Below are 21589 nucleotides of genomic sequence, written 5' to 3' on the forward strand. Positions count from 1 at the left end.
CAGCTATAACCTAATAGTCTTAAAATTTCTATGGGAATACCTAAACGGAATATTTACACTTTTAACACTTTTGCATTTGGTGAAAGACTCATAGAATCTAAGTCTCTATTATATACAGAGTGAAGTAGAAAATTTAGAGAATTTTAAATAAGTTAGATAATCATTAATAACCTCAGTTCTATCAGATAAATTAGACCCTGGGAACTAAATTAGAGAAGTATGCTTGTTCATTAGTACTTCCTACGAAGGGGAAGGACAGTAGCACACTAGCCTTGAGGAGTGCAATGACTGCCCCAATTTCTAGCTTTGCTAGAAATCTAGCACAGAAATTCTCTCCATCCAGCTTCCTGGGTAGTATTCTGAGAGCCTATGCTAATATCTTGAAAGCATTGGCTGTTCTTCTCTTTTTAAAAACAGTCTCCACAACTTTTTAGACAACCTGGAGTAAACTCAAGTTGTTGCCTCAAGGAACACTACTGTGTGTGTGTGGGAGGAAATCATCCTATAATTTTCCTGCTGCATTTCCCTAATTTCATGAGAGATTAACATAGCAAAGAATTTATAAGAAAGACAAATAAGTGATTAGAAAAAAGGGTGTGATGCTATCTATAATTTACTTTTTCAGCATCGTTAAAATTGTAAGACATTTAACGTGTACAATGATGATTTTGTAAACAGACACTGTGAAAGGATTTCCCCCCATTGAGTCAATGAACACATCCATCACCCCATATATTTACCTTTTTGTTGACTAATTGTTCTGGCTGGGACTTCTAGTATTATGTTGCATTGGAGTGGTGAGAGTGACCATCCTTATCTTGTTCCTGATCTTAGAGGAATAGCTTTCAGCTTTTCGCCATTGAGTATAACGTTAGCTGTAGGCTTATCATATATGGCCTTTATTATTTCAGGTGTGTGACCTCTAGATCCACTTTGTTGAGAGTATCTATCATAAATGGATGTGTATTTTGTCAAATGCTTTTTCTACATCTACTGAGATGATCATATCATTTTTACCCTTCATTTTGTTAATGTGGTGTATCATAATGATTGATTTGTGGATGATGAACCACACTGCATCTCTGGAATAAATACCACTTGATCATGGTGTATGATATACTTTGAATGTACTGTTGAATTCAGCTTGCTAACATTCTGCTGAGGATTTCTGCATCTATGTATCAAGGATATTGTCCTGTAATTTTCTTGTTTTGTGGTGTCCTTATCTGACTATGGTATCAGGGTAATGCTGGCCTTGTAAAATGAGTGTTCCTACTTCTTCTTTTTTTTTTGGAAGAGACTGAAAAGGATCGGTGTTAATTCTTCTTGAAATATTTGGTAGAAGTCACCAATGAAGCCAGCTGGTCCTGTAAATTGTACCTTTGAAATACTTCAGTCTACTACAATATGCATGTGAATACTCATCTTATTTTACAACTTAGGGGCCATTATCTGGTTATTATCATTATATAACCAAGAGAGACACATGGGCTCGGGATGCTTAACCAGCACTTCACACATGCTAATGGAAGCCTGCATTGCAAAGTCGGCTACCTGAGCTCTTAGCTAACTTCTTTCATCAACATAAATGGTTGGTTACTTAGCATCATGAATACTGGATATGATTGTTCAGTGATGAAATGAGTAGTGTTCAAGGTATCTTAGAAAAATAGAAGTATCTGTACTTGCACCTCTACTGTTCTACGAACAAAACAGGAAAAGCTATATCTCAAAGTAGCCGAGTAATCCCCGTGACTCTTTAGACTTCGGATTTTGACCGGTCCTGTGTCCTGTGGTAAACAGCTTATGGAAAGTTTCTGTACTTTTATGTGATCCCAATGAGAAGATCAGCTTAATCCTACCATGAAAATATTGCTATATCTGCCTCAAAGGAACTTTCCAATTAGGGCTAGTCAGGTTCCTAAAAGGACAGAGTTGGGATTCCAACAAGTTTACAGAGCAGATTTTAAGACTTCAAGACTTGTTTTAAGTTATGTACTACACATAAACTCTATGTGTACCAGAGTTCGGTCTGAGACTTCTTTCTTTGAAGCACATCTTAAATTGGAAGATTTGGGGAGAACGTTCCCCATCCCCCGAACAGGTGTCATCTACCTCCAAGTATTGAAGGTCCCTGAAATATACCCCCAAATAGTTCCTGACAATTGCAAATGACCAAATTGGCTTAAGCTAGTTTCCAGCAGTGGATTGGAAAGAAAAGTTGGCTAAGAAAATAAAGCTAAAAATGCCTTAGACACCTGTGCTATTTTCTAAAAGCAAACTCTCACAAGTGAAAAGCAAACCCTGGAATCACCATCTATATATTTTCTACAGCTCTAATATTTGGATGTCAGGAACTTGATTTTGGAATCCATACCATAGAATTTTCTATTCCCTTTTTTTTTTTTCCCTCTACACTGGTGTTAGGACTAGTTTGCAATAACCCTCTTTTCATTGTGCTTTGGAGTACATTTCAATTTCTTTTAGATAAGATCCCATGTAAGTACACATTAATTTGCATATCACTAACAGGCCTCAGTCCATTTCCTCTTGTAATGGAAATCTGAATTGCTATTATCAGTGTATTTTTTTCCAGCTGATATAGTTTATTCTCAGAGGGAATCTTCCCACACGTTCACTTCAGAAGCTTCTATCCATAACTTGTGTTTGCATTTATACTCAAAAGTCTCAGTATTTTTCAAGACTGATAAGATCTGAATCTTACTGAGAGAATCCTCCCAGGAATGGAGGTTTAGCCTAGAAACAATTCCTCGGTTTGATTGTTTTAACATCACCCTATTATCTTTACGTATTTTCCTGGATCATCCCCTCACCTAATAACCTTTTAACTTCAATTATTTTTATGAGATTCAACAGAATTTTCACCATACACACATTCTATGCATATTTACATTTATTTTCTTTCTAGGTAACACACAATGAAATCATTCCCACAGCCTTTCATGTGTGTATATTCTTCAGTACAGATTTTTACAAGAGTTAAAAATTTTTTTCATTGGGGAATTTTAGTTCTTTTCTTTTTTTTTTCAAATGCAAATTCAAAAAGAAATTGCATGTGGAAGCCCAATAGACAGCAATGAGCAAATGCATTCTTGAGGAGTAAAAATAGTAGGAATTATATTCCCCACTATATTTCCCTTCCTATATATTAATCCTGTATATATGAGGAGAAGAATCCCTTGCCATAGTTGCCCTGCTTGTCTCCAGGGCTGGCGCTGCCCACACATTACCTTCCAGGCCAGTCTGCAGCCCCATAACCTCATATAATAGTGTTTTTCTTTTTCTAAAACAGAAAATCAGATGCCTGAATATCTATTAAGTGGGTCCATATGTGAACCATGTTATGCAAGGCTTTTGCGTTATGATCTGTGCTGTTCTGCTAGCAGCGTGGTTGCATTTTTGCTGACACAATGTGATAACTCGATACATGTGCAGTTGGGAGAACAAGCGCCATCGGTGCTGGCAAACCCCATTTTTAGGCATTTAACATATGATATAGGTAGCATTTCAAATTGGTAGTATAAGGAAAGATTCTATGATAAGAGGTGTTGGGACAATTTGGGGGAGAAAAAGTAGAAAAGCCACCTTATACTGCACAAGGCAATCCAGGGCTAAACATTAAAGATACTATAAATTAATCTAAAGAAAATTCAGGATAATACTTTCATAACCACAGAGTATGAAAATGCTTCCTAAAAAGCCTTAACACACAAAATCCATGAAGAGAAAAAATCAGACTTATTTAATATATAAATGTAAAACAGAAGTCATTGTAAACAAAGTTAGCAGAATTATGGTGAACTTTGAAAAGAACTGCAACACTAAAACAGACAAGGACATTATGGACATATGGCTATTATTCAGCTATATAAAGAGCTCCTATAAATCAATAAAAAGTCTAACAGACCAATAGGAAAGTTGGCAAAGGGTAAAAATGGATAAAGGTTTCCTACACTTATTTAAAATAAAGCATGTTTGAGTTAAATAGTTCACTCCATACACCAAATTCTTAGAATCATTTGATTTTTTTTTTTTTCCCTGTGGGAGACTTCGAATCAAAAAGGCAGAGGGAGGTAAAGAAAATAGTGAGAGATGTGAAAAAAAAAAACATAGTTCTGAGTATGTACTTTGTATGTGTGTCTATACACATAGAAAACTGAAAGAAAATATACAGTATGTTTCCAGTTGTTATCTCTAGGCAATATAACTGAGCATAGTTTTTATTTTCTTCGTATGGTTCTGTATTTTTAAGTTCTCTAAAATGAACATATATATCTTATGTTATCAAAAATGAATCTCCTCTCTCTATATATATACATATATAACATATACTTATGTATGTATATAATACATAATATATATAATTTAAAAATACAGAACCATATGAAGAAAATAAAAACTACACACACATACCCCCACCCATAGATAGACAGACAGACAGTTAGATAACCAAACACACAGATAACTAAATTCTTGGGAAAGAATCAGGGGCTGCTACATACACTAAGGGTTCTTTTCCTTATGGCGTCACGTAGCCAGGAAGGAAGGCAAGAAAGAAGAGTTTTCAGGTTAAAGTTATTAGGAGAGAAGATGAGAGTACTATACTCTAAGGGTAAATAAGAATTATGCAGGAAAGGATGCACACATACACAGATGTGAAGGAGAGGAGGCACTTGGCATTGACTCACCGGTTTACTTCAGCTGCCAACAGGTTCTCACTACCCCTGCATTCCAAATAGGAACTGAGTTTGGGTGGTGAGCATGGGTAATGGGGTGGTAACTACACATCATTTAGCTTGACCTGCCAGGTGTGCTCACCAACTCTTGTAACACATTAAGCTTCCCGTGTTGCCCAGCTAGGACCATATGCAAAGGAAGCATCAGCTAGCTCATCAGAAATTCTGAGTCTTTAGCACATGCTGGTGAATATCACAATATATGAAACTAACAGAGAAATCCATTATTCCTTAGAAAAAATTCTGAGGATTTGCGGGTAATACACACAGATGAAGAGAAAGAAGCTGCCATTTTCTTGCTAAAAGGAGACCCGTTTCTTTGCCGCATCATTTCTCCCTCAGGGTAAGGTGCTGACCACTGAACTTTCTCATGATGCAGCAAACTAAGTGAAGGCCAAGAAGGATGAGAAGTATTCGAGGGAGAGATCTTATTCCTCCTCAGCATTTAACAAACAAAAAACAAACAAACAAAAATCTTCCTACTCATTTTAGTAGCGAAGAGATAAATTATTCAATTAGTAATCCTGTGACAAGAGGGAAAAATGATCCATACCTAACTCCAAAATAAATTCTAGCTTGTACCAAGGTGCATACGAAAAAATGTGACTGTGAAAAGGCTCCGACAACAACAGAGGTAAACATAAAACTGATCTCAGTTTCGGTAAGGCCTGCCAAAGCATAGCATCACAGGAAACGCACAGAAGAAAGGCCTGATGGATTTAACAATATGAAAGTGCAAAACTTCTGTACTATATGAATATTACTAAGTTCAAAAAGAACAACCATGTAATTATCTCAAGAGAGGCTGCAAAGAAATCCAACAGGTAGATAGATATTTCCTTGACAATACACATCCTGAGTCAAAAGCCAACATACAATGTAATAGTGAAACATGAGCAACACCTTCTTTTGGAGATTTGCCAATGCAGTGAGGAAGGAGAACGGATAAACAGAATATTAGGAAAGACAAAATATCATTATCTGCAGGCTGTATATCAACTAATAGAAAATGATTGATGAGGCAGTAAGGTAGCTGGTTACAAAACTAAAAATCAACAGCTCTCCTATATAGAAACAATATACCAGTAGAAAATTTCATGAAGGAAATAGTTCTTCTACAAAAGCAATGTGACCTTTTATCATGAAGATTCAATTCTCCCTAATTTTAAAAAAAAGCTTTCAGCAGGATTTCAACCAAAATTTAAATGTGTTCAGAATCTGACAAAATGATTCTGCTGTTTATCCAGACATTAAAAACATGTAAAAGCGACAAAGAAAAACTAGATAAGGGCAATGAAATACTAGATACGAAAAAGTATAATAAAGTTTTCATACCTTACATAGTACAGAGCTGGAATCAGTAGGAGTAACAAGAAAATAGAATAGAGGACGTGGAAATAGACCCAGTTAACATGGCTATCTGGCATATAATAAAGATGGTCCTTTAAATTAGTAAGGAAGAAATACATGGTGTTGAGATAAAAACACATCTTTTGGGGGGGAAAAAAAAGTAACCCGAAACCTCTCGGCTCACTCTTTGTCATAAACAATAATAAGTATATTCCAGATGTAGCATAGTTTTAAACATAAAGCATGAAAGCATGCAGGCCCTGGAATGGCTGACACTGCTTCTATTCTAAACCAATTTCCAATTTTACTCATAAAGCCTTTGTGACAAGATCAAATATTCACTTCCCCATACTCCCTGGTAGGTGGAGGTGACAAGGGACACACCTGTGATCAGTAAGACATCAGCTGAGGGACTTGCGGGGAGCTTTGGATTCCTGATTCAGAGAGCCCCAAGTCTCCTTCCCCACTCTTTCTTCCTACCGGGAATACAGACCCTACTGCACTCATCGTGTGATCATGAGGCAGGAAGCAGCAGGGTGGTCACTGGCGGGAGAGAAAGATGGAAAAGCATGGGTTTGTAAGGGGATTACTGAGCTAGTTTGGACTCTGACATGGGAGGGAGGCTTTCAGGAACTGGTCTTGGACATTCTCTTCATTTGTAGCCCAAATGAGTTCCAGTTGCTTCTAGTGAAGAGTTTTTAAATCTTGGAGAGAAAAACGCTTTCCTAAATATGTAAGAAACCCCAAATCCATAAAGGCAGACACCGATTAATCTAGGATAAAAACTTAAAAATTTTTCCAGAGTTATAAACAAATAAACAGACATGTACCATATATACATTTAAAAGATAAATGATAGAACAGGAAAAATATCCAACACATATATATAAGCCTAATCGCTTAATATGCACAGAACTCATAAACAAAAAACCATGTACAATTCAATGGAAAGGTGGGTCCTTTATGATTCAGCCTCGGAGGTTACTCAGCATCACTTCTGCTGAACTACACCCTACTCTATTAGCTGAAGCAGTCATAAGCCCACCCAGATCCAAGGAGAGGGGACCTGAATACCACCTATGAGTCAGAAGAACATCAGAGAAATTGCAGGCACAATTTAAAACTGCTACAAGCTGTAACCATTGAATTTAGCAATTCCCGTGTTAAGAATTTATCCTACAAGAGCAAGCAAAGCTGTGTATACAAGATGCGTGTAAAGGACGCTCATGCTAGCATTATTTGTAACGGTGGTTGTCAAATTGCAGCATGCTTCAGAATCACCTGGAGGGTTTGTTAAAACATAGATTTCTGGGTCCCACCTGGAGTTTCTAATTTAAGAGTTCTGGGATGGGGCTGGAGAATTTGCATTTTTGAAAAGTTCCTAGGTGACGTTGATTCTGCTGCTCTGAACAACAGACTTGGACTGCTGCTGAGTTATTACATTACTGTCTCAAATTCTATTATTGTACTTATTTTCCCATTTCACAAAGACAATCTGATCCAAGTATATCGCAGTGGAACGGGGAGAAATCCCCGGCCTTGTTACAACCTGGCCAACAGATGCTAAGTCACATTTCTGATGGACAGAAAACTCTTTGGGCAACTGAACCTTGAATTCTGATTTCTAACCTCAGCCCAGAATTGCTCAGTAAGACCCATGTGGAATTTGAAACAGGAGGGCGGAGAAGAATCATAGTTACTCTACTCCTTAACCTCCTCACAGAGGTATATCCACAGCTAATGCCACTTCCCATCCCTTCCTGCGTACTCCAGGCTTTACAGGAGCCGCAAAGTCCATTCCTAACTTTATTCATTTATTTTTGGCTGCGTTGGGTCTTCATTGCTGCGTGCAGGCTTTCTCGAGTTGGGGCGAGCAGGGGCTGCTCTTCCTTGCGGTGTGCGGGCTTCTCATTGCGGTGGCTTCTCTTGTTGTGGAGCACAGGCTCTAGGCGCGCAGGCTTCAGCAAATGCAGCACGTGGGCTCAGTAACTGCAGCACGCGGGCCCTACACGGGCTTCAGTAGTTGCGGCACAGGGGCTCAGTAGTTGTGGTGCGCAGGCTCTGTAGTTGTGGCACACAGGCTTAGTTGCTCCGTGGCATGTGGGATCTTCCCGGACCAGGGCTCGAACCCATGTCCCCTGCATTGGCAGGAGGATTCTTAACCACTGTGCCACCAGGGAAGTCCTCTGTTCCTAACTTGACAGGTGTGGAATACTAGAAGGAGTAGCAAAGTAGTCACTTTTCTAGGTTACTAAGCATTACTATACTAGGAAGTCTCAATTTTCCATATTAGCATTTTCAATTGGCTTTCTGCCATGAGTGTGGAGGGGCTTCTTGTTCTAATACTTCATCCTTCTTGCTGCTCTTATTCGGTTATATTATATTCCTATATGCTACACTAAAGCATGGAGTAGTTTCTGTGGAGGAACCCTGGGTTGAGCCTCAGATCATCTGAGTGAAAGGCCATAATTATTTGCCCTGAAGTACTAACGTAAGAGTCACTTCCTTAACTCAAACTCTTCCTCTGCTCCTTTAATGATTTACAAAACCCTTGCTTCACCCCAATTTACTTTCCCAGCCTGATCCACCTGGTTCTTCCTTCAGGAATTCTCCATCCCAGTCATTTAGAGCTATCTGGGGTTTCTCCAAATATGCACCGTGCATTCCACCTTTACTCTTATATACATGCTATTTCCTCTTCCTGAAAGTTCTTCCCCACCCCACCGCTTCCCCATGAATTCTAAGCCACACTTGACACACAGCACATCACTTCCTCCAGGAGGGTCCAGTGCCGTTAGGAAGGATGCTGTATGCCTCTGGAATCACATAGCACCATTCACACTGGTCCCATACTACCATTATTTGTGGTGTCTCTTGTCTCCTGTAATAGTGTAAGTTCCTCAAGGACAGAGACCATGTTCAGTTCACTCGAGGAGTGCAATCTGCTCAGAGCAATGCTTTGTAGGAGCCCAGCATCACAGGAAACTTGAAGAAGGTGCCCTCCAGACACTCATGGAAAAATGCAAATGTCCTTTCAAAATTAATGACTGGATGTCCTTACAAAATGAATGAGTGGAATTCAAACTTCTCATATGAATTGCGAAACAGAACCATAGCAGAGTTCTAACAGCATGTTTAACTAAATGCAAATAAAGCAAATGTTTCTTACTTTCAGCTGTAGTCGCACCCGGGCCAAAAAGAACTTCCAACAATTTTCTCTGGAGTCCACCATGCCCAGACCATGAACTTCACTACGAATTCCAGAAATTATCTTGTCTACATCTTCATCACTGAACAGATCAGGGATTTCCCCTGCCCCCAAAGGAATGAGTAGAATTATTAAAAGACTGCCACAATTTAAATTTTATACATGACTTGAAATGCTTTATAATACAAAGTTCACCTTTAAAGAGTTTGAAACAGAAACGCAATTTTTCTTTTTGCATTTACAAGACACACAACACACTGAGGACAAGCTATGACGAATCCACCCACTAAACTCGCCCATGTAATAACATTTACTTCACTGAAGGCCTCTCCAAGGCATCTCACGTCCGCAAGCAGACTAAGAAAGAATATACTTCAAATTAGTTAGGTTTATAGGTTTCTCCTCAAAGAATGCCCCAGTAAACATCTCAAAGACAAATTGTCTCTATTTAAAGTTCACTGAAACTACAGATCATTTGTCTTTAGGGAAGATCTTTCATGAAATGTGTTGATTTAATCACCTGATGCCAGCAAGCCATTAATCAGCACAAGAAAGCTCTCATCTAGAACCTGTGCATCTGTCAGCAGGAACGCAGTGGGCATGTTCTTGGCTCCGGTTCTGACGTACAAATTGGCAAGATCTACCTGTAAGGAAAGGAGGCCATTATTCACGCTGTATTAAAATGCTGGTGTGACGTTGGGAGTGTGTGTGCAAGGGCTAGGGAGAATTGAGGCGCTACAGTGGGAGGGCTGTGTGCTGTCCTTTCCCCCATTTACATATTCTTTCCTCACAGTGACCATCTTCTTACGGGGGCAAACAGCATGACGTCACCTCCATTTCTGGCATATAATGATGAGTATCATGTTTGTGGCCTAATAGAGCCCAAGACGCAAATAGGCTCCTGAGAAACAACTCCCTTCTCTTCCAGTAAAAGCGAATGCAGTAACGCCACTGTCAAGCAACGCAGTTAAAAGAAGTTTTTGTCTCATTTCAACAGCTGTCTACTCCATTGGCTGGTGTCTTATGTAGTTAGTTTTATTTAGTAATATTGAAAGCATGTGGTGTTTTTTTTTTTTTTGCTTTAAAATAGCACTTGCCACAAACTCTAAGTACTATTTTGTAAGTACTGTTGTAACTCAAAAGCAAAATTTTAAAAACACGTCAGAGCTTCTTGACTGTGTTCCCATCATATTTTATTTTCATAATCTGCTTCAAAGTGGAAGAAATCTCTTTGCGCTTGTAAAAAAAAAAAAAAAAAAGTAAAAAGAAAAGTATCTTTTTTCCCCTCACTCCATCGTATGGGGCTATGAATACTGCTGATTATCAAGTATGGTCAATGCAAAAGAAAAAACATGTTTGTGTAAGCAAGTATTTAATAAAATATTTTCTGAGCCAGTTCTACAGGCTTATAGGCTTATATACCTATAAATGTTGGTAGCAATTTGCTATTACTAATCTGACCATGAAGGAGAAACCGCCTACTAAATCCTCTAAAGAGCTTTCCCCCCTCTCCATGGATGATGGGAGCACTTATATCCTGGGGCAGAAGGGGCGCGGGGATGCCCATCACTGTACTTACCCGAAGTTCTTGGATTCCAAAGCCTTCGGTCAGAGTGATCTGGAAGACCTCGAGGCTGCAAACGTGGGCCGCCAGGCGGGACAGGCTCTGCTTGCCACTGCCCCCCACTCCAATCAAGAGCGCGTAACCCCGAGGAGCCCGCAGGATCCGGCTGATGCGACACCTGGGGAGAGGAAGCACACCCCCTGCAGATGATATCCAATGAGCCCCGGGGCCACGTCTGTTTCGTTTTTCACATATTTAGATACTAAATTCCGATTTTCATGACAGACTTTCCGTCCCTGTTCCTCTGTTTTCCCATTAAACAAAGATGCTGCCCGAGTCTGCCCCCGCATCGCTCACCTAACAAACCATCCTGGTTAATGACATCTGGACTCTCACTGCTGTATTACTCTCCACCAGAAGAGGACAGAAAATGAAGACAAGGCCTTTCATCAAAGCGTCACATTTTCCTGATAAGCAAGAAAGATCCTAACCTCACATCAGCATCCCCGTACAAGGACATCAAAGGGGGAATATTTTTGGGCCAGAAACCTTTGCTGTAGAATTACTGTGGAAAGAATGGATTTGTTCAAACCGACACACACCTCACATGTGACTTGCTTCATGCATTTTAAACACCTGCCTTTTTGTATGATTCTTCACGTCCTTTGCACTAAAGCTTTCCCTGTGCCTCGAGCTGTCTAAAACATTTACTGAAACTGTTAGAATCCCAGAGTTAAATTTCCGGCAAGGTCAACTAATCCCTTGTTCTGTATTACTGAAGAGATTCTGAATGCTTAAATTTTTGATACTATTGCTATATCTTACAGTTAGGAATAAGTTGGCTTTAACATGATCAAAATATGCGTTTGGTTGAAGAAATTTGCCATAATTAGGTCATAAATATTAAGAAAAGTAACAAAACAAAATATAAGCATATTGAAACCCAAATGCAGAAAAAAAAAAACAACCAAACAAAAAACCACACTGCTGTATTTGCTCTCAGCTTCTTTCCTGAATGAATTTAAACTTCAAGCCCCGAATGATCCACATAGACTTTTTATTTTTTTAAAGAGTGCTTTTTGAAAAAATGAAGTTGGGGTCACTTATACAAGGACCAACACATGTGAGCATTTCCTGAAAATCTTCAATAGCTGAAAAGACAGGTTATTTTTCCAAGCTCAGCCATCGCATTACATTTTATTTTACAGGACCACACAACAAGACCACCTTGGGAAAGCTCCGAGGCTACTCTAACACGAGTGACACCCCAAGTTACAAAGCAGGGTTGTCATTTCATTTTAATGTGTGCTTTGAGGTCTGCACCTCACCAGAGTCTCTCAGTGGCAAAAGTCCCTTTCCACAACATTCTAGGACACTCTGAAATTATCTCTGACACTGAGTAAATCAGCTTCTAGCTCATAATCCCTGATCAAAGTAATGGTTTTCCCTTTAGGTCACCGAGAACTCTGTGTTGAAGGATTAGAGGGGAAGACTCTTCAGCGCCAATGGGACATCTCCTCCACCCGAGCCACGACAGACGGTCAGCGTATACTAACCCAACCAGCAACAGTGTTACTAATAACTCACTTACCACCACGGTCAGAGATTCTAACTGAAGCTTCCTGTCTGCGTAATCAGAGGATTGCGACTGCAAAGGGATCGATAAAACAATCAACACCTCACATGCTATAAAAACTGAAGATGGGGAGGCCTCCCAAGTTTTTCTTAGGCACTTGGGCTCAACATTTTATGGGGGAACTCTTCTGAAAATTGAATTCTCCACGTTTTTTTGGGTCTGTTTGAGTCGCCTTCCTCACATACTTCCTTCTTTCTTGATTTATTTCATTATTTTAATCTTTGCCCAAATATCACTTGTTTGAAAGGCCAGTGTTATTCATTGAATGGCCTCCCTCCAGATTCATATATTGAAGTCCTAACCTCCAGTACCTAAGGATATAAGCTTATTTGGAAAGAGGGTGATTGAAGAAGAAACTAGTTAGGATGAGGTCATAGGCGAGTAGGTTGAGCACCTTATCCAGTATGACTGGTGTCCTTATAAAAAGGAGAAATTTGGATACAAACACACACAAACGGAAGCTGCCACGTGAAGATTGGAGTTAGGCTGTCACAAGCCAAGGAACTACCAGAAGCAAGGAAAGAATTCTAGAACAGATCCTCCCCAGCACCTTCAGAAGGAGCACAGCCCTTCCAGCCCTTCAGACTTCTTGCCTCCAGAACTGTTGAGACAATAAATATCTGTCTTTCTAAACTGCCCAGTTTGTAGTGTTTTGTTAGAGCAGCTCTAGGAGACCAGGACAGCCACTGAGAAATAATGGTGACTAGGAGAACAGGATTGGAAGGAAAGATGCAATCGACTTCCCACATGGCAGCAGCAATGGCAAGCTGTTTAGACTCTTCAACAAATCCTGTCATTCCCATGCTAAAATCTGACCCAAAGCTTCTCACTGCAGTTAGAATGAAATAACCCGCCCCCCCTCCTCTGGTAAAAAGGAAACACACTGTACACGTGAGGCCTGTGCCCACCTCCCCATCTTGTCATATACTGCTCTTCCCACTTCGCCAGGATGTTGCCACAATGACCCTCTTTCTGCTTTTGAACGTTCAGTCTTGAGGCCACATGACATCTGCCCATACCTAGAATGTCCTTCCTCCAGATCTTTCCATGCCTAGCTCCTGCGTATCATTTCGATCTCACCTAAAATGTCACCTCCTCACATACATAGCCAGTCCCTCTTTGGGAATCCACACGCTTATTTCTCAGAGTCAATCAATTTTATTCCTCAGCAGGACATACCACTTTCTGCCATTTTTCTCACTTGCTTACTTGTTCATATCCTTATAAATGTCCCATCGCATCACTAAAACATAAGCTCAATTAGAGAAAGAACTAGACTGTCTTTGCTGCTGTCTCCCCAGTACCTCAGGCAATGTCTGACAGCAGGGGTGCCACAGACAGTTGCATAATCTGTGCCCTGCACAAGATGCCCAGGCTAGGAGGTAAGAGCCTCGTCAGCCATGCTCTACACCAGGAGAGGGGCCTTTTTCTAATTTTCTGCCCAGAAAACATGGCCCTCCCTCTTTTTTTCTAATACGCACATAAGTACTGAATAGGCTGGCAATGTTCCTCTTTAGCACTAAGTAGGCACTCAATCAACATTCTTAACCAAAGAAAATCAGTTTGAGTCCATCCTGCCTCTGCCATTTATGAACTTTAAGACTTTGAACAAGTCACTTACCTTCCTCTTTCTTAATATTCTTACCTAACAGAGGTACAGTAAAAGAAAATGAAATTATGGCTCTGATGGCACTTCAAAAAGTAGTGTACCTATGTAAGACCTTATTAAGATTGTGACATAATTTATAGAGACACTTAATTTTTTTTAAAGGATCCAGAACACCTAAACCTATTATTTATTTATTCATTTATATAAAACTTATCTACTATTATACAAAGAATTACGTTTGCTATTCTTGTATTTGCTGCAGGTAAGCAATAAAAGCTCTTAGTGACCTTCTCTGAATCAGGCCCATACATTCATAGTTATATAAACTAAGAAGATTTGAATGACTTTTTGCAGAAGATAATTTTCTCATCTAACTCAGATTATCCATTACTTTTCTTTAGTGTAAAAGTCAATTTCCTTCCTACATATGTACATTCTTGAGGTCTTCTACAAGTTGCCTCTTGCTTATGACATGGTAAGTGGCTGCATTTACTGGGGTGTGACATATTTATGTCATTTAAGAGGGTTGTGGCTTACCTTTGTTTTTTCTTCTTGTGTTGTCAATCAAGTTTTATTTTTTTCTTTTTTTTGAGCTAACATTGGTTTTTAACATTATTTAAGTTTCGTGGAGACACTTAGTTTTATACTGTATGGCAAACAAGAAGTAAGAACTGATAGTTCCAAGTATTCAACAGATCACACTGAACAACAATTGTGGACACCCAGCCATTTTTACTTTGTGGAAAAGCATCACAGCCAGTCAACTCACACATGTTGCATGGCGTCTTCAAATAAAACAAGGTGCATGGCGGCATTGAGCTCGTTGTAGTTATCTAAGGCTTCGGTCAGAAATGTCCTCAGCACCTCCCAGTCTCTCATCGGCAGGTAACGTGGGTCTTTGCTGCCATTAGCAAAATGGCAGTAGATGAGGGGCTGTTGAAGCAGCACGGAGCTGTCTACACCCTGCAGGAGGAGGAAGAGAAAGACACGGTCATGTCAGTCTCCAGAAATGATTCATCTGGAGGCAGAGTGGCCTACGCAGGGAAAAGCTTGCAAATCAAACCATGAGTAGGTGGGTACGCTGCTCCCCAGTACAGGCCAACTGCATCCTGGGGTCACAGCTGTTTCAGCCAGGTAAGCGTATGCACAATTCGTTCACATCCTTATCCCATTTCTGCCCCAATGCCAATTTGTGCCAGAGCAAATAGTGACCTCTGGCATTCATTTACTTACTTCAAAATATTTACTAGCAGTTTCCAGCATGTTTTTATGAAACGAATTACGATCCTTTGTGTCTATCAGTTTGTCTCCATAAACACGAGAAGATTCATGAAGCCACAGGCGTATTAAATCATTTGGACCCTTTAAACACTCAGGAGAAGCAAATAAAATCCCCTACAAGGCAAGAGTGATAAATATTAAAACTTCAGAAGGTGGTGGCATTCCAAGATAATATTTCCTTTTAACGTTTTCTTTAACTGTGTACTGAATTTAGCAATACACTAAGTTACAAGAAGTGTTATAAAGACTAGTAGATACATATTAGTAGTTGTACTCCCTGATAAGCAACATTTAAAAAATTAACTGTCATTTATACCCATTTTTAGGAATGCAGCTAAGACTGTACTTCAAGAGTCAGCCTAGGGACTGAATACCAGATTTTAGAACTTGTACCTGCTGCCTTCAGTGAATTAAGTTTCCAAAACCAGAGTACAAACAGCAAACATGCAAGTCACAGCATGATAATATTTTTTACTCTAAAATCCTGTGATATCATTTCATCTAACCCGTTCATTTCAGAGATGAAACATATGAGACCCAAAGTCCACTGCCTGAATTCACCCTTCATGGGTAGTCAAAGCATTTTTATTCCCCCCTTTCCTCAACACTGTCCTTCATATCTTGGATTCATATAGACCCAGTCCTCCTGGAGAGAGTCACTGTGCTCTGGGCTTATGGGACAACACCAAGGGAGTCATAGAGACTTAGCTGCAAAGGCTAAAGAACTGGTTGATATCAGGCGTAGCTGAAAGACTGGATATGAACTGTGAGAAGACAGGCTTCTCACCCCATGGTCTCCCTTCCCTCCTAAGATCAAAAATCTGCTTTTAAACACCACTGAGTCTTTCAGGCGGGTGCTAGAAATATCGAGATGAAAAGGAATGGTCCATGTTCTGCAGAAACTTCTGCCTAATGCGGTGTGAGTTCTGAAGCAGTTGTGGAGTGATTTAGAAAGGAGGGCTATAAAAGTATAAAGAAACAAAAATCACCAAATATAAAGAAGTCTCATGAAGTTTTCATATTCAATCAGTTTACTACTTCTGTCACAAAAGAACTTTGAGCCATAAATAACTCTTCAACTGCTTTTACTCTACCAAGTAGGCCACATAAGTTGGATATTTTCAGAATTCGAAAGTTTTGAATTCCTTCTTTGGAACTTCCTTTCTAAATCATATACATACATATTGTCCTTTTACCAGATAAGCAAGTTAAGTGTCAATGACAAACCAAAATAATCTAGGAATTTAAGAAATTATAATTTCTCTTGATGCATGTTTAAAAACTGTATCACATACATATTAAAAAATGAAAAATTATCCCTCTTACTTGCACAGAAAGAAACACTCAAATATTTATATGGAATAAATGAAATAGGGAACTAAGATTTCTACCTTAGCTTCTGTTGCTAAGTCTCTAGCAACCTAAGAGGACTCACTACTCTCACTGACAAAACGGGACTAATAAACCTGCCATACTAACTTCATAGAGAAGTTTATGGTGGAAAATGAAAGAATACATGCTCAAGTACGTAGCACAGTTTTCGACTAAGTTCTATGAATGAACACTATTAATATTGCTATAATCAGTGTTCTACTCAAGACACAACACAGAGCCACTGAGGTACCTGGAAGACGTTTGACAGGTCTCTCAGATTAAAGAGGTAGTGGAATTTAATGGCTGTGGGTAAAAAGTTGTGTGTCATCGTCTGATGGAATGCGATTGTTGCCTCTATCAAAGTGGGGCCACTCCTGAGAACTGACGGCCCAAATGCTTGCTGCTGGAAATGGAAATTCAGGATTTGGCTGTAGATGGTGTTTAGTGCATCCATGGATGGAAAGTTGAATGCAAACACTGTGAAATGTCTCTGAAAAGAAAAACAAATATAAGAGTTGCATAAAATACAAAATGTAATGGGACCAGATTACAAAAAAAGGGGGGGGACCTTATTTTTTCAACTCTTCTTCTATCCATGCCCATTGCCATGTAACTTGGTAGTGCCTTCCACTCTCTCAGACTTCCCATAAGACTTGTTCAAGGTAGTGCCTTCCACTCTCTCAGACTTCCCATAAGACTTGATCAAGGCAACAGAAGGAGGTAGAAGTAACAGGGTACCAGTCACTGTCAGACGCTTGTGTGTTTCCACTTGCTGTCTTAAGGCTCTACCTCTGCAATGAATTCTACATACCTGCCAAAGGATGAGAGACACATGACACAGAGCCACGTTGTCCCAATCACAATCACTCTAGCCAAAGCCACCCTGAGTAGCTGATAGTTAACTCCCCAACATGTGAACAAGTCCAGCCAAGATCAGCAGAGTCACCCAGCTGAGCTTCAAGTGACCGCTCATAAACTAGTAAACAACACTGACTCTCGTATGCTGTTGTTGTATGTACGGTGGTGGTGGTGATGATTATTTAAAAGCTTACATACACTGAGAAAACCTGAATGTAAATATTTACTGTAGCTTTCCTCAGAATTGCCAAAATGTGGAAACAACCAAGGCATCCTTAAATAAGTAAATGGATAAACAAACTATGGTACATCCAGACAATGAGTATTATTCAGTGATAAAAAGAAATGAGCTATCAAGACATGAAAAGACATGGAGGAACCTTAAATGCATATTTAGGCTAAGTAAAAGAAGCCAGTCTGACAGGCGTAGAGAATGGACTTGAGGACACGGGGAGGGGTAAGGGTAAGCTGGGACGAAGTGAGAGTAGCACTGACATATATGCACTACCAGATGTAAAACAGATAGCTAGTGGGAAACAGTTGCACAGCACAGGGAGATCAGCTCGGTGCTTTGTGACCACTTAGACTGGTAGGATAGGGAAGGTTGGAGGGAGACGCAAGAGGGAAGAGATATGGGGATATATGTGTACGTATGGCTGATTCACTTTGTTATAAAGCAGAAACTAACACACCATTGTAAAGCAATTATACTCCAATAAAGATGTTAAATTTAAAAAAAGAAAGAAAGAAGCCAGTCTGAAGAGGCTACATACTATATGATTCTAACTATACGACCCTCTGGAAAAGGCGACACCATAGAGACAGGAAAAGGATCAATGGTTGCCAGGGATTTGGCGGTGAGGGGGTTGTGGGGCGGGGTGGAGGGCTGAACAGGTGGAGGGAGTACAGGAGATTTTTAGGACAGTGAAACTACTCTATGTGATACTTTAATGACAGATACCTGTAATTATACATTTGCCAAAACCCACAGAATGTGTAACACAAAAAATGAACCCTAATGTAAACTTCAGACTTCAGTTAATAATAACGTATCAGTACTGGCTCATCAGCTGTAACAGATGCAGCACACTAACGCAAGGTGCTTTTAAATGGGTCACGGCGCGTAGGTGGGAACTCTCTGTGCTTTCCACTCATTTTTCTGTAAACCTAAAACTGCCCTAAAAAGTCTACTAATTAAAATAAGCTTCCACGCTTCACCAAATGCCCAGTAGAACCATACATCCTAATCTTTACCCAAAAGCACTAAGAATCGAGATCTACAACGTGTGAGTAGGATATTCAAGGGCTCTTTGGAGGAGAGCAGTATTCAACACCTTACCTGTAGTCTAGGATTGATAGTGAAACTGCCCACCATCGGATTCATGCAGGCAACATACTGACAGCTGTGGATTTCTTTAAGCATCACTTTCTGTCTATCATACCTGCAAGACAGAAAACAGAACCTTAAGTCCCAAAGCTCAAAATGACAATAAAAGCCACCAATCCATAAAGGACTTCACAAATTGTTTCTTTCGATCTTTACAATTGCTCTGTGACGTTGAGCTTGTTAGCCTACCTGAGAGACATAAAAACTAAAGCTCAGAAAACTGAAGACTACACGGCTCCTTTGATGCCAGAACCAACATATGGAGCCGAATCAATAGGTACTATTGCTGCTTACAGATTCTCATGTGAGTTTGGTTAGAAACATCCACAGCAAGACTGGGGGATTGCAGACTGCAATGCCCAGATGTTACCGGATAGTTACATCCCACAGAAAAGCTTCTCCTAAGTAACTGAGTGTGAGTTAATGCATTAAGGAGCTTAACGCTTAAACTAGACAGTTTACGTTTCTAAGATACTTTTCAATCCACTTCTTCCAAAGATTCAAAGCAAACCTATTCCATTTAAGATGAGCAACAGGGGATGCAAAGTGAAACCCAAAACGGATCATAGAAAACGCTCCTCAGAAGAGGAAGAAACTGGGGTAATTCCATTTTCTTTTAAACATCTTTATTGGAGTATAATTGCTTTACAATGGTGTGTTAGTTGCTGCTGTATAGCAAAGTGAATCAGCTATACATATACATATATCCCCATATCTCCTCCCTCTTCTCTTGTGTCTCCCTCCCACCCTCCCTATCCCACCCCGCTAATTCCATTTTTAAATGTTTATCCATAGTCATAATAAGTAGATTTTGGTAGAAAATACAATACAGACAATCGCTTACCAGTGACCATAATCAATATGCTGTCGAATCAGAGTGTGGGGCTGAACAGTGCCATATAAGTCCACTGCAGGCATATTCATGTCGTCGATAAAATAAACCAATTTTTTATTTCCTCCTGGACCATAGTTACGACCAGCTTTTTTCTCTAGAGGTTTCTCAAGAATTCCTGAAACCAATGTATAATTCTGTCCACCAAATAAAGTGTAACCTTCTGTTTATATATAATAAAATATAAACATATTTATATATGAATATAAAATAGAACCTTAGTCCTTCTTTCTTGTTTTTCCTCACCCTCTCCCCATTTCACCCACTCTCTGGCTTCAAGTACCATTTCTCTGCAGGTTAATCCCAGAAACATGTCTCTGCTCACCACCTTCTATGTCACACTCTCCTCGAGCTCACCTTGACTCTCCTTTCCTAGAGAGTCAGTATCTGCAGCGTGATGTCACACTGGCCATCACATCTGAGACCACACCATTGCTGACCTTTGCCCCTTCCTTCCCCGTACCTACTGTAAAACATGAACCACTGCTGGTCCACCCAGAACCTGGTGGATCAGTCTTTCTTTATCAAAATAGAGCCTAGGGATAGCTCAAGAATTTCTCACACCTCTCTTCTTGGGCCACAGGGTGCAGAAGTACAAGAAGATACTGTATGTAGTAGACATTATCCTGTGTATACATCAAATTACATTTCTTCACATGCGTATCTGACTTTGCGTCGGTATGTTTAAGAGAAACTCATGAGTATAGAAAATCTTGAACGGTGTGGATCTGAGATGTAGCATCTAATTACTTGCCTACTCTCTAAATGGACTATAAATAGCTTGAGGACGAGGAACTATATCATGCTCATCTCTGTATTCCTGATGACAACCACAACAAATAAGTAACTGTTAAATGAACAAAGGAATGAATGAATGAATGAAGAAATATACAATGAATAAATTAACAAACCCCTCTTCCAAGCAGCATATCTGCATTTCCAAATGCTTGCTGGACTACAGTTCCTATTAGCCATTGGCACCTGGACGTTTGGCCAACACCAAATACGCCTGTTCCCAAACTCAATTTAACAAGCCTCTTCCCCACTCACAACCCATCTCTTCTTTTCAGCCTTCTGCGCTCCTGTTTATAGAACTAACATCTCCCAGTCAGCCAGAAGCAAAGCCTGAATTTAGTCTTTCCCTCCTGGTCCCTGATTGGCCCAACCATAGCCTGTACATGTCTCTTCCTTTTCACCTTTCCCTCTACAACCCTAGTCCAGGGCACCATTTCATTTGGCTAGCACACTGCTCAAGGGGACTGGTCTCCCCACCACAGACTTCTCCTCCCAAAGCAGAGCTTGCATCTTGTCAGTTCCTTGCTCCCCATCAATGGCTCACCATTTCCTACCATATGAAATATGTTCTCTTCCACTTGCATCTCAGCTCTCTCCACAGTCACAGTGACCAACCATCCCAGGTTGCCTGGGATGATCCCAGTTTTAGCACTACAAGTTCCATATCTTCCCAGCTTTTGGCAAAGTAGACAATTGGTCACTCCATCTACAATAGAACTCCAACCCGCCACTCCAGCCTTTGCCCTATCTTCTGCCTGACCACTATGCTTCAGTCAACTTAGAGATTCAATTAATTGAATATGTCCCACGATTTCCTCTCTTTCATGTCTTTGCTTAAGCTGATCCTTCTATCCTAAGTCCCCTTTTTGCCTGCATAC

The 21589-nt window shown here is 40.0% G+C and overlaps 1 protein-coding gene across 1 annotated transcript in view; it reads right to left on the reverse strand.

Annotated features, from left to right (window-relative positions):
- The window catches only part of DNAH11 (dynein axonemal heavy chain 11), a 315873-nt gene that overhangs the window by 117512 nt on the left and 176772 nt on the right, over positions 1-21589 (reverse strand). Inside the window, 8 exon segments of the mRNA XM_065883652.1 lie at positions 9277-9419; positions 9836-9959; positions 10895-11057; positions 14894-15087; positions 15358-15519; positions 17030-17269; positions 18977-19079; positions 19869-20034. Of these exon segments, the coding sequence (XP_065739724.1) occupies positions 9277-9419; positions 9836-9959; positions 10895-11057; positions 14894-15087; positions 15358-15519; positions 17030-17269; positions 18977-19079; positions 19869-20034 (1295 nt within the window).

The sequence above is a fragment of the Phocoena phocoena genome, chromosome 9, assembly GCF_963924675.1.
Source record: "Phocoena phocoena chromosome 9, mPhoPho1.1, whole genome shotgun sequence".
NCBI classification, from domain to species: Eukaryota; Metazoa; Chordata; class Mammalia; order Artiodactyla; family Phocoenidae; genus Phocoena; species Phocoena phocoena.